General features: G+C 39.2%; 1 protein-coding gene across 1 annotated transcript in view; it reads left to right on the forward strand.

Moving 5' to 3' along the window:
• AFF2 (AF4/FMR2 family member 2) overlaps positions 1–12,292 on the forward strand; it is a 165,591-nt gene that overhangs the window by 123,707 nt on the left and 29,592 nt on the right. Inside the window, exons 8-10 of the mRNA XM_008058552.1 lie at positions 2,207–2,423; positions 8,140–8,429; positions 8,990–9,053. Of these exons, the coding sequence (XP_008056743.1) occupies positions 2,207–2,423; positions 8,140–8,429; positions 8,990–9,053 (571 nt within the window). The remainder of the gene's footprint in view (positions 1–2,206; positions 2,424–8,139; positions 8,430–8,989; positions 9,054–12,292) is intronic.

A 12,292-nucleotide genomic window follows, 5' to 3' on the forward strand; every position in this document is an offset into this window, starting at 1 on the left:
TGCTTATCAAACAGATTCAGGTCTCTGGAGTTGAGGAAGAATGAAGCAACAGCTGTCCTGTTAAGGGTCTTCTCCTGGGAACCCTCTCCTCAAACTTTATCTACTCTTTTGTGCCTTATTGGCCCTTCAAAGCAAATTCTTGAATATTTCTAGGAAACACATTCACTTTTCTAAAATAATATTCTAAATCCAGTAAAGATGCCACACCAGACTATGACAGCAGGAGTGCCCCATCTTCCAACAAAAGGACCCTGCTAAGCCCTCCACCCCTCTTCTTTGGAGCTTGAGTCACCAGCATGGGTTTTGAAGCATTGAGTGGGGGTGGTGACGTTCTCATCTGTTATCTCTTATTCTCCTCTGGCTTATTGGAAGAGGTACTCAAAGAAGCCAAAACTGTTCTTGTAGTTGGAAGTCATACAATGACAGAGGGGTCTCAAGAAAATGCTTCAGGATATCTTTCGCCAATGAAGTCATTAAAGACCTCATGGTTTCAGGTCACCGTTAAGCAGATGGAAAAAGGGCCAGGTCACTGATGCTCACTGCGCAAAGTGTACTGAGTCCCCACTGGCCAGTACTGTGACAGATGGGAGGGCTTTGCATAACTGTAGTAGCCAATGGCAAGTCAACTGCCTCTTAGGAGAGCTCTTCTACCTTGCAGTCACCACTCCCTTCTCAGACAACTCAAGTAATGGGAGAGTAGTTCTAGCTAATGAAGCATTCATCTTCTGTAAATGCTACAGCAATGCCTGACATCTGTATGTGTAAATTTCCAAAGGTCCAATGTCTCCATATTTATTACACTTAATGTAGCCTGATGTTTATGGAGTTTCTTCATGGACAAGAATCTTAATCCATATGTTCACCATCATTTCTATCAGGCATTACAACTATCTTAAAATGGTTATACACGTCAAAGCAATTATTAAAATCTATTGGAGAGTATTTTTAAATTAATTTTAATCGGTTGAGGTAATGACAGAAACAGTAATTTTTCAGTTTCATTGCATGACAAAAATTGACATAGGGCCACATTTATGAAGCCAAAGTTGGAGAAGATGACCCATATTATTACAATTGATGGATTTGTGCAACACAGTGAAAGTGGGACAAGGAGACTGCATTGGCTTTTACCATTTCAGGAAATCAAGTCACTTGAATGCTTGTTCATCTTTGATTTGTTGTTTTGAGATATTGTAAATCTATATTTCTAGACACTGACTGAAATTGACCAAGAGGAAAACATAAATTCTTGTTGACTTAATTTGCTATTGAAAATTGTAGTCAATAATCATGAAAAGTAAATGGCTGCACAGTGCAATATTAGTTGCCTAAGAAAAGATTAAAATTCAAGTAATCTTCATTGATTAGTCTAAGACAGTAACTAAAATGAAAATCCATGACCCAATTACCATGTTAAGCAGCTAGCATAAGGTCTTAGTTGTTCTGTCTTATTTGAAGTCTCAGTCTATTTGATGGTGCCCATTTCATGGGCACATAAATCAGTTTGAAAGCACAGTAATACTTCTAGGATCACAGATGTCTTGTGTGAATATGACCAAAGAATATTTTAAAATGGAGTTTTGTATAATGGAGTACTTTGGTTCTTCAATATAACAATTTAAGGTCAAGGGCTCATTATGCTTGGTGTTGGGGTAGCACATTCTGTCTGTACAAGTTGCAGTATATGTCACAGTAGTATTTAGTGTATTGCTTATTTTTAAGTAATGTATAAGCATAGTATTTTTTAAAAAAATATTCTTCCACTGATTGTTTATTATACTATTTATTGCATGATCGGGCAGTTTAGTCCTAGGGCAAAATAAGTAGGAACCATCCTGAAAAATGATGGGATTAAAGTCTGCATTGTATTTTCCATAAAAATCTAATTAACAGTAATCTTGAAAGGTTGCAAATATCACACTGTAGCACACTCCATTAGACATTTGCATTTGTCATGGAGTTGTGCTTCAAGGACATGAGGTTATTCCTTGGATGCATATGTATGCATATATCTAGATCTATATATACAAATGTCTATATAGATGTCTATATCTATGTCTATGTGCATTTTTATATATGCCCTTCAACATAAGTAAATTATTGTCAATTAAAATATGACTTTAGCTGAGAATAATAGCATCAATGGGAAAGTCAGAATAAAGAGAGATAAGACTTTATGAAATCCTACACTTTTTGTTTTCCATAGAAATAATTCATCCAGGAGAGCAAATAGAAGAAAGGAAGAAAAGCTATTTCCTCCTCCTCTTTCCCCACTGCCAGAGGACCCTCCACGTCGCAGAAATGTCAGTGGAAATAACGGTCTCTTCAATCAAGACAAGAGCATCTCCATGACTGGACAAATCACCTCTACCAAACCTAAGAGAAGTGAAGGCAAATTCTGTGCTACTTTCAGAGGAATATCCGTAAATGTAAGCATGTTGGAAGAAATATTATAATTGTCAGACAAAAGCAAGTTAATCCAGGTCATCTAACTTGACTTGACCAAATGGAGATGTTGCAAGGGGAGAGGAAAAAGAGGCAGAGAGGAAATACAGATGTGTGTGTGCATGTGGTGTGTGTGTGTGTGTGTGTGTGTGTGTGTGTGTGTTCACAAATACACAAACTCACAATTCAAATTTTAATTAGTCCAACTCAGCATGAATTTTTATTCCAGATTAACTTTTTATCTTACTTCCCCAAACAGATTGCACATGCAAAGATTCAGGGCCTTGGACATCATTTGGTCCAATCTCTTCATATCTTGGGGTTGGAGAGGACATTTCCATAATATTGACCACAGAATCTGGTACATGGTAGGCACTGATTATTTAGGGAATGAAAGACAAATGGATGGGATGATATTGTCCAAAGTCACTCAACTGGGGCTGGAACTTCAAGTTGTAGCTTTCCATCATCCTGTTTTGCAAATATGAATAGTATTGTAAAATAATGACTAAATAGGATAGAATTTAAAAGGAGAATATGCTGCTAAAATCACACAATAATGATTCTAAGCCCAACTGAAGGATTATCCAGTCCTCTGGATTTTCTGCACCGCTGGTTGATTAGCATAGGTAATTGAAAATGTTGTATCACATTTCCCTCCCAAACACAATTGTTTTTTCATTTGTCTCAGGTATAGGTACATGAACTGTGGAAACTAGTAACAGTGCCACTAGTGAATGTTAATGACAAATGTATCTGCCTTTCCATGTAAATGCATGTATGTTCAAATGTAACATTCATATGCATCTAATCTCCTTTAAATGTAACATAAAAAGTAAATGGGTAAACAAGATTTTTTATCAATATTTTTTATTATGATATTGTGGGGTACAGTTAAGGGTTAGGTATACAAATATGCTTCGTTCAGGCACCCTTGTTGATAAGAGGTGTCTCCCCATCCCCAAACAGATATTTACTACTGTTAATCCCATCTCCCTTCCCCTCCCACCCCCATAGTTTCCCACCACTGTCAGTCATTGGATGTTCAAAGTCCACTATATGAGTGAGAACATGTGATACTCAGATCTTTGTTTCTGTGAGAGGTCACCTGGATGGACTCTAGTTCCATCCAGGTTGCTACAAAAGTCATGATTTTGTTCTTTTTTATGGCTGCATAGTATTCCATTGTGTATATGTACCACATTTTTTTAATCGAGTCCTATTTTGATGGACAGCATGGTTGCTTCCAGGTTCTTGCTATTGTGAACAATGCTGCGATAAACATACGTGTGCAGGTATCTTTTTGATAGAGTGATTTGAGTTCTTCAGGGTATATTCCCAGTAGGGAGATTGCAGGGTCATATGGGAGGTCAATATTTAGAGCTTTTAGGAATCGCCATAGTGTTTTCCACAGAGGTTGTACTAGTTTGCACTCCCACCAACAGTGTAGAAGTGTTCCCTTTTTGTCACACCCTCTCCAAAATTAATAAGTTTTTCAGTGTCTGATGTTAACTTGGTAGGCCCTGTACCAAAATTGTCCATTTAACACTCCATGAACTGGGAGCTTGGCTTGCAACTGTAAGTCCAACTACTCAGGAGGCTGAAGTGAAAGTATTGCCTGAGCCCACGAGTTCAAGATTGCAGTGAACTATGATGTGACCACTGCATTCCAGCCTGGGTAGCAGAGTGAGACCTCCACCTCTATTATAAAAACATACTCCATTAAAAGCCATGAAACCTCTGAGCTTTAAAGACTCCAATTTATAGTGCTTCATCATTTGAGATGATTGAGGTGGCATACATGTGCAGATAAATTTCATTGCTGATATAAAAAATATTATACCAGTATAAAGTTGTCATTTCCTATGTGAAATGCATATGTGTATATACACATAATATTTGCATTCATATTTAAAGGCACTGACTCTATAATGTTAGGAATTAAGCCAGTAATTCTAAACAGTAATTACACTATCTATCCTATTTTTCATACTGAATGTATTTAGCATTATGAATTCTCACTGGTGCTCTCTTCTAGTAAAAGCTTTTAGAGGGCATATACCATATCCAAGGAATTTTCTTTATATGGTACCTAGTATATTGTCACAAATAATTAGGTGTTATAAGTAATGCAGATTTTATTATGACAGTGATAATGCTTACAAGAATCTGCAAAATCATTTCCACAAGAGCTAAAAACTCCTAGGAAAACCAGATAAAGATAACATTTGCTCTTAGGAATGCATCATCTTTCCTAAGGGAATCAGTTTGGTTCCCTATGATAGGAGTGAGCAACAAGTACCTTTTCTTGGGCCAGTCTTTCTATCAATAGTTCAAAATCTGGGAGACTTTGTGGTACAATTTTTGCCTTAGCCTGGGAATTAAAACACTTAACTCTTAACTTGTATAGTGCTAGCGCTATAAGACATTTGCCTCGTGACCTTGGGCAAATCATGAAACGTCTCTGAGATCATAAAATGAGGAATTTAACTAGATGATCTATAAACCTTCTTCTAGTTTCAAAGGTGTTTGCAATTTTCTGCTTTCAGAGTCTTCTGTATTCCATTAAGGCATGAAGTCCTGTTTATTGACTTAATGAGCGGGCAAGTGTAGACAGATAACATGTTTATATAATGTACGATCATGGCTGAATTCAGCCATTTCCAGTCAGATTTGCCAGGACTGATATCAATGTCATGTGTAGTGGATGTGCTGTTTCAGGGTTTTTGTCACATATCTTAGTCATAGAGACAAGTGGCACTGTCTTGGGCTGACCCCATTATTTGGTCTGGGTCAATCCGGCTCTGATAGTGGAGAAATGGAGTTGGCTTACGAGTTTTCTTACAGCTCTGATTCCTTTACCTGTTTGGGTTAAATAAAATATTTATTTTCTCCATATCCATCACAACAATTTGTAGATATGTAGCTTCTCAGCACATTTAGCTCAGTGAGATCTAGGAGTAAGAATTATCTGATAATCAGGAGGTCCAGGATCGAGTGGTAACAATCAAATGAATATAAGGAGTAGATCACATTTGACTTTTATCTTTAAATTGACCATTTTGACTAAGGAAGGCACCCATGTATATGTGCAGCATGCCTTCAGCAAACACTGAGAACACTGAACTGTGGGTTGGAAGGACAGTATCATAAATCAGAGATGGCTTCAGTCCTTAAAGATTTCTCAGTCTAGGGTGAGCGATGAGACATATGTTCAAAGGACTAGAATATAAAATAGCTGGTGGTTGGTGTCTTAGGGCAGGGATAGAGACAGGCCCCTGAATGATCCAAGGAGGATCAGCAGTTTTCCTGTTGCAGAAGGCATTTGTTGAGCTGAGCCTTAATAGATGAGTAGGGTTTTTAAATGAAGAGAAGTGGATAAACAAAATGTGGTCTATCCACACAAAGGAATATTATCCAGCCTTAAAAAGGAAGGAAATCCTGTCATATGCTAAAAATGGATGATCCTTGAGGATATTATGATAAGTGAAATAAGGCAGACACCAAAGGACAAAGACAATATTATTCTTCTTCTGTGAGGTCCCTAGTATAATCACACTCATAGAGACAAAAAGAGAATGGCCAAGAGCCAAGAGATTGCCAAGAGCCAAGGCAAGTGGGAAATAGGGAGATATTGTTTACTGAGTTCCAGTTTTGCAAGATGGAAAGAGTTATAGAAAGTGGTTGCATAATAATGTGTGTGTACTTAACACCTGAACTGTGGTTACGATGGTAAATTTTATGATATGTGTATTTTATCACAATTTAAAAAATCCAATAAAAATTATAAATAGGACAAATTATCACAAGATAAAAATAAAAGAGAAAGAAATAAAGGGAAGACTTTTTGAGATCTAAAATGCCACATGAACCAACCAAATCAAGGAAGTACAGAAAGTGGGTCATGTTTGGTTGAAGCCAAGGTTCGTGAAAGAGAATGGCTGGAGATTGGGCAGAAAGCTGAAGCCAGATCAGGGAGTGCCTTGTATGTCAGCCTTGAGTTTGCATTTGGGTGCAAGTCAGTGAGATGCCCGAAACTTTGTTCAGGAAGTTCAGGCAGGCAGGCAACAGAATGAGGGTGGAGGGAGAAGCTAGATTGGAGGCAGAGTGTCTGGCCGGGAGACCGTTAGTCTCAGTGAGAAGCCATGAAGGCCTGCACTTTAAAGCTTTGAGGAAGTAAGAGACAAATTTGAGAGATGCTGGGGAGATACAATGAATAGTAGTTTGTAATGAATTGGATAAGGGTAATGGAGAGGAAGAAATTAAAGATGAAATAGACCAGTGGTTTTGAAAAAGAGATTTAGGAGCATTATCATTTTTCAAAATGAAATAATTAACAGAACTTTAAGGTATAAAGCTGATGAGAGCAGAGTAGTTCTAATGAAAAGCAAGCTAGGGAGTCCCTACCTTGGCAATTTCAGTGTCTCTAGACCAGGGACTACCGCGGTTCCCTGTGGAACTGTGCCAAGCTCAATTTGGAAGCTCCTTGCTGATATGAAGAAATCCAGTTTTGAAGACGGAGAAGATAATCCTGTCATTAAGAGAAAGAGAAAACTGGTTTATTTATCAATTTGATTTGTGAGAAGTTCGAGATGCTAATGGTCATCTTGGTGGAACTGCCCAGAAGTGGTCACTGCAGGTCCCGAGATTTGGAGAGAGGGCATGATCGAGGTTTCCACGTGGGAGTTATCTGCTGGTTGTTGAATCTGTACCAACAACATACAAGACTGACAAATCTGATCAAGAAAGAAGAGAGCTAAGGCATGAACTTTGAGGCATACCAACCTTGAGGCGATACTAACTTAGAAGAGCAGATGGAAGGAAAGGCACCCTGGGGTGTATGGTCAGAGGGAGAACAGTCAGGAGGATCCCATGGTTGCCAGGTGGGGAGGGCAAAGTTGGCCCCATGAACCTGGCAGGTGGTCTTATGATACCACATTTTCTCATAATTATAAATCTTACCACCTCCTCTCTCCAGCTTCTCTACAACAATGATAGCTCAAAGCGTAGCTCTCATAAGTCTCTTACCCATTTGATCTTGGATCTGGTTGACGTGAAGCCTCACCATCCCATGACTTAAAAAATGAAGATGCACACTTGCATGGCATTCACTTAGCCAGAACCCAGTCAAGTGCCTCACATGAACAAAAGGACAGTATCAGACTGGATCCAGTCAGGACATGGCTACTTGCATTACAATTTCCTGGTATTTTGCTGGTCTGTATCCAATATTTTTCAGAGTGACCTGAGGACTTCACTTACCCTAGAGCTTCGAGGCTGCTTCCCTCATCAAAAATACCCACATAAGTGTCAAGGACTCTATTCAATCACTCTCTCTCTTCCCTCTCATTCTCTCTTACCCCCTTTCTCCCTCCCTCTTTCTCTCTCCTCCTTTCTATACTCTTCGTTCCCCTGCCTCATCGGATATAGACCTTTGCCATGGCTGTCTAATGGTATGGCAGGGCTATGTAATCACGGCACCTGATTAGTTTGGTGTTTGGTATCATAGAACAAAAGCTCGTGATTCATAACATTCATAAAATATACCAAAGTCACCTATTTATCCTCAAGCTGTATGCATTGTTTTCATTTTTCTTGCCTTCTCTTTTACAGTGCTTGATATTCAGAGCATTTATGAATAGGTGTTCTCAAAATCTGGATCTAATGGAAGCTATTTGTCCTCATTTTTCCCAGGAGGGAGACACTCAAAAAAAGGCAACCTCTGCCATCATCACTGTCACCAACACTGCTATTGCCACTGCCACTGTCACTGCTACTGCCATTGTTACTGCCACTGTCACAGCTACCACCACTGCCACGGCCACCACTACAACCACTACCACTACTATTTCCACCATCACTTCTACTATCACTACTGGCCTCATGGATAGCAGTCACCTGGAGATGACATCCTGGGCGGCTCTGCCACTTCTGTCCAGCAGCAGCATTAACGTCCGGAGACCCAAGCTCACTTTTGATGACTCGTATGTTGTCCCCAGATTATCATGGATATGGTTTGGGAGTAGTGAATGGGGGTGGGATAGCATGGCTTTTCTAATGCCATGCATGTGTCACCTCAAATAAGACGTCAGCATTAGTTCCTGCAGCCTAAAAGTATACTCTACCCCCAACACACCTCCACCTCTGTCCCCACTAAGAAACGTCTTTGACCCAGTTTAATCATGAACTTTCTTACTGTTTCCAAAGTCAGGTCCTTACTTTTAGCTTCTTTTGTCCTTTCTAATCTGTGTCGTCACATATAACTGTGTGTCAACACATAGATTTGTAGCTAAGCTTCATTCGATCTATCTGGAGAACTGTAATGGTCGGGATTGGATGATGTGGTTATTTATTCTAATGGGCCATTATACTCTTCAGATATGATTTACAGTATTGTTTCAATGTTGGTTATGGCAAGAATGATAGCATTAGTCTGCCTTTTTAAAGCATAATATAAGAATAGATTTATAGCAAAAAAATGATGATTCAGTCTTAACGAAATATGAAACATTTTTTTCTGAAAGAGCTCATTTTGTTTGTTTAGGGTTCACAATGCTGATTATTACATGCAAGAGGCGAAGAAACTGAAACACAAAGCTGATGCACTGGTAGGTTTCCTTCCTCTCATTGTTTTTCTCCCATTAAGGTATTATACCACGAAGAAAAACAGAGAAGGCACTTTCCAAAGAGTCAACCTTTCAGTAGCACAGCCCATACCCGCTTGACAATGCATTGCTGCTCCGACATAGGGAGATTCGGGCTGGTTCATTCCCAAAGTTCTCTGAGTGATGTTGTTTTGTCATTATTCGTTTTCCCACTGTTCTCCCCCTTGCCCCAACTTCAAAGCCTCAATGGCATATAGCATTGTCATTATCTTTCAAGTGAATTTGAAATGACTTTTGAAGCTGCCCTGGAGATGATGGGCGTTCCCACTGTGTTCAGTCAACCAGAACTGGTGTGGGGAGGGGAGGGTAGTTGAGGACTGGCTAAGTGGCCTCAAAAATTGACTTTGGGAAACTTGGGTCTGTAGAAAAATTGCAGTTTCAGCCGGGCTCGGTGGCTCAGGCTGTAATCCCGCGCCTTTGGGAGGCTGAGGTGAGTGGATTGCCTGGGCCCGCGGGTTCGAGGCCCGCCTGGGCAGCGAGATCTCATCTCTACAATAAATTAAAAAATCAGCCGGGCATGGTAGCGCATGCCTGTAATTCTGGCTACCATAGTCAGTCTGGGACCCCAAGGGGAGACGGGAAGTGCTGTTACCTAAATTTCCCAAGACACTTTGCCCAGATACCTCCAAGGATTTTTGGCTACTTAGACCAGTGGTAAGCTCAACATGTTTGACTCAGTTGATCCTCCTAAACAGTGGGTCTTAATCATACATCACTTGGAAAGCTTTAAAATAAACCTGAGGCCCAGGCCATACCCCTGATCAATGAAATCATGATTTCCAGGACTGGGACCCAGGCATGAGTATTAAAGTTCTCCAGATGACACTCAAGTGCAACCATTTAAGAACCACTGTCCTGGAGAAGGCCCTAAATTCAGAGTCCTCACCATTAACTAAACTCCGGAATAATTAGATGTATCAGTTCAACAGCATTGTAGAAAAAAATAATAGCATCCTTCTTCATTGCATTTTGTCCAGCCAGGACTTAGCTGCTCCATAGTTTTTGACATAGGGAATGCTGTGATGAAATACCATTACTCATGGGTGGCCAACAGCAACTGCCCATGGCCCTTATATCTGCCACTTGCCTGCTTTCTGTCATTTTCTCCCTGTGATCCAAATTGCTCAGCTATTGTCTGCAGCTAACCTTTCTGTGGTGTGAATTGAGCCTTGGAAACAATTGTCCCCTGCTTCTGCAGACAAAAATGACAAGGCAGATTGGGTGCCAGCTCCACTGGTGATGCCAGAAAGACTGTGCCTGTGAACATTGTATGAGTGCCAAGAGATTGGGTGGCAGTGCTGCTAGTTCTTGGACCAAAGGTTTTATCTGAATGTCCTCAACTCCACGGCACTTCAGAGCACTTCAGTGTTCAAGAGTTTGCCATCTGAAAAAATTGGGGCAAGGGAGCACACAGATGTTCCTTGACTGTTACATGAGCTGATGAAGACTGGGATGCACATAGGAGACCACGTAGGTGAAATGTGTGAAGAACTGGAAAAAAATCAGAGCCACAAAGATATGTACATATGATTAAGATTTAATATGATTCTACCTTCCTGGGTTGCATTTATATGTATGTCCTTCCAAACTACTTTTGGTCTAATCCATTTAGAGAATACTTTCACAATTGGGACGATATTGCCCCCTTAGTGCAAAAATTGGGTTTTGAAATGGCGTGAAAAAGTCTTAGATGTTGCAGTGGGCCGTGACCCTCCAAAAGACCACAGTGCATAAAGAGGTAGTAAATATATTTAGAGTATGAGTATTTCATTGGGGATGTGTGAAAAATTACAGTCGTCCCTTGGTATCTGTGAAGGATTGGTAACAGTGCTCCCACTCGGATACCAAATTCCAAGGGTCCTCAAGTTCCTGTATTTGCAAATAACATAGACACATCCTCCCACATACTGTATATCATCTCTAGATTGCTTATAATAGCTAATATAATATAAATGCTGTGTAAATAGTTGTTATACTGTATTGTTTAAGGAATAATGACAAGAAAAAAGTCTGTACACGTTCGGTACAGACAACCATTCATTCTTTTTTTTAAATTTATTTATTCATTATAAAGATGTGGGATCCATTCATTCTTTTTCAAGTATTTTTGATCTGAGATCGGTTGTATCCATGGATGTAGAACCCACAAATACAGAAGGCCAACTTAGCTTAAAAAAAAATATCTCCCTGGGAGTAGTGATAATGGAAACAAAAGTTGAGAAACACTCAGTTAGAGGCATATTTTCACTGGGCTTATGCCTATATCAGCACAGAAAGCATCCTTGTGGTTCAAGCCTCTCATTTAATAGATCGAGAAACAGGCCCAGGGACAGGGCTTGACTCGGCCATTAGTTGGCACAATGGCAATGTCATTTTCTCTCTGGATTAGTTTCACTTCCCTTGGGGGAAGGAGGAATTTGGTCTAGATGATCTTCAAGGATCTTTTCAGTTATGTGGCTGTGAATAAAAAGTCACTTTCAAAAATCAGGGCGCAAAGATTAATTTCTAAATAGAAGAGCCCATAAGAACCAGAAGACCTGCAGAAATTATCTTGTAAAGCAAGAAAGAGTATAGTCTGCATACACATACACAGGTTTTCACAAAATCAGTTGGAATTTGGTTGAAACCAATTTCTCCACAGTAGCTTACAGAAAGAAAACCACAGAATTCCTGCATCACATAAAAACTGAAGAGCATTTATTGTAAAGAGAGTCATTTACTATAAGAGATTCTGCAGGACCTATAACTAATCATTTTACAGTTGTACTTAATCCTTTGCTAGAGACAGCTACTCTGCCATTTTGAGAATTGAAACTTTCATAGTTGCATAGAAAACATTTTGATAAAAGATATACAAGAAAATTAAAATAGCTAAATCTGCATTATATTGGTTCTTTTACATAAAATACCATATTAGTGTTACATCCTGCTATCAAAAATTGAAAATGTTAAATCCTGTTATAAAATACTTACTATAAAAGTGTCATATATAATATTCATTAGACATAAAAAAGAAATCAGTATGTCTAAGTCAGTTTAATCGTAACCATTATCAGGGCTAAAACCTTTTGCAATAAAATTTAACTAAACTAAAATATTTAGTAGTGCTATATTTTTTAGCTTTTCGACACACTATTTCAAACCATCATTTACAATGAAAGTGATGTGATTATAGTCAACAA

Source organism: Carlito syrichta, unplaced genomic scaffold, assembly GCF_000164805.1.
Source record: "Carlito syrichta isolate Samal-C Ts95f unplaced genomic scaffold, Tarsius_syrichta-2.0.1 Scaffold303382, whole genome shotgun sequence".
In the NCBI taxonomy this organism is placed as follows: Eukaryota; Metazoa; Chordata; class Mammalia; order Primates; family Tarsiidae; genus Carlito; species Carlito syrichta.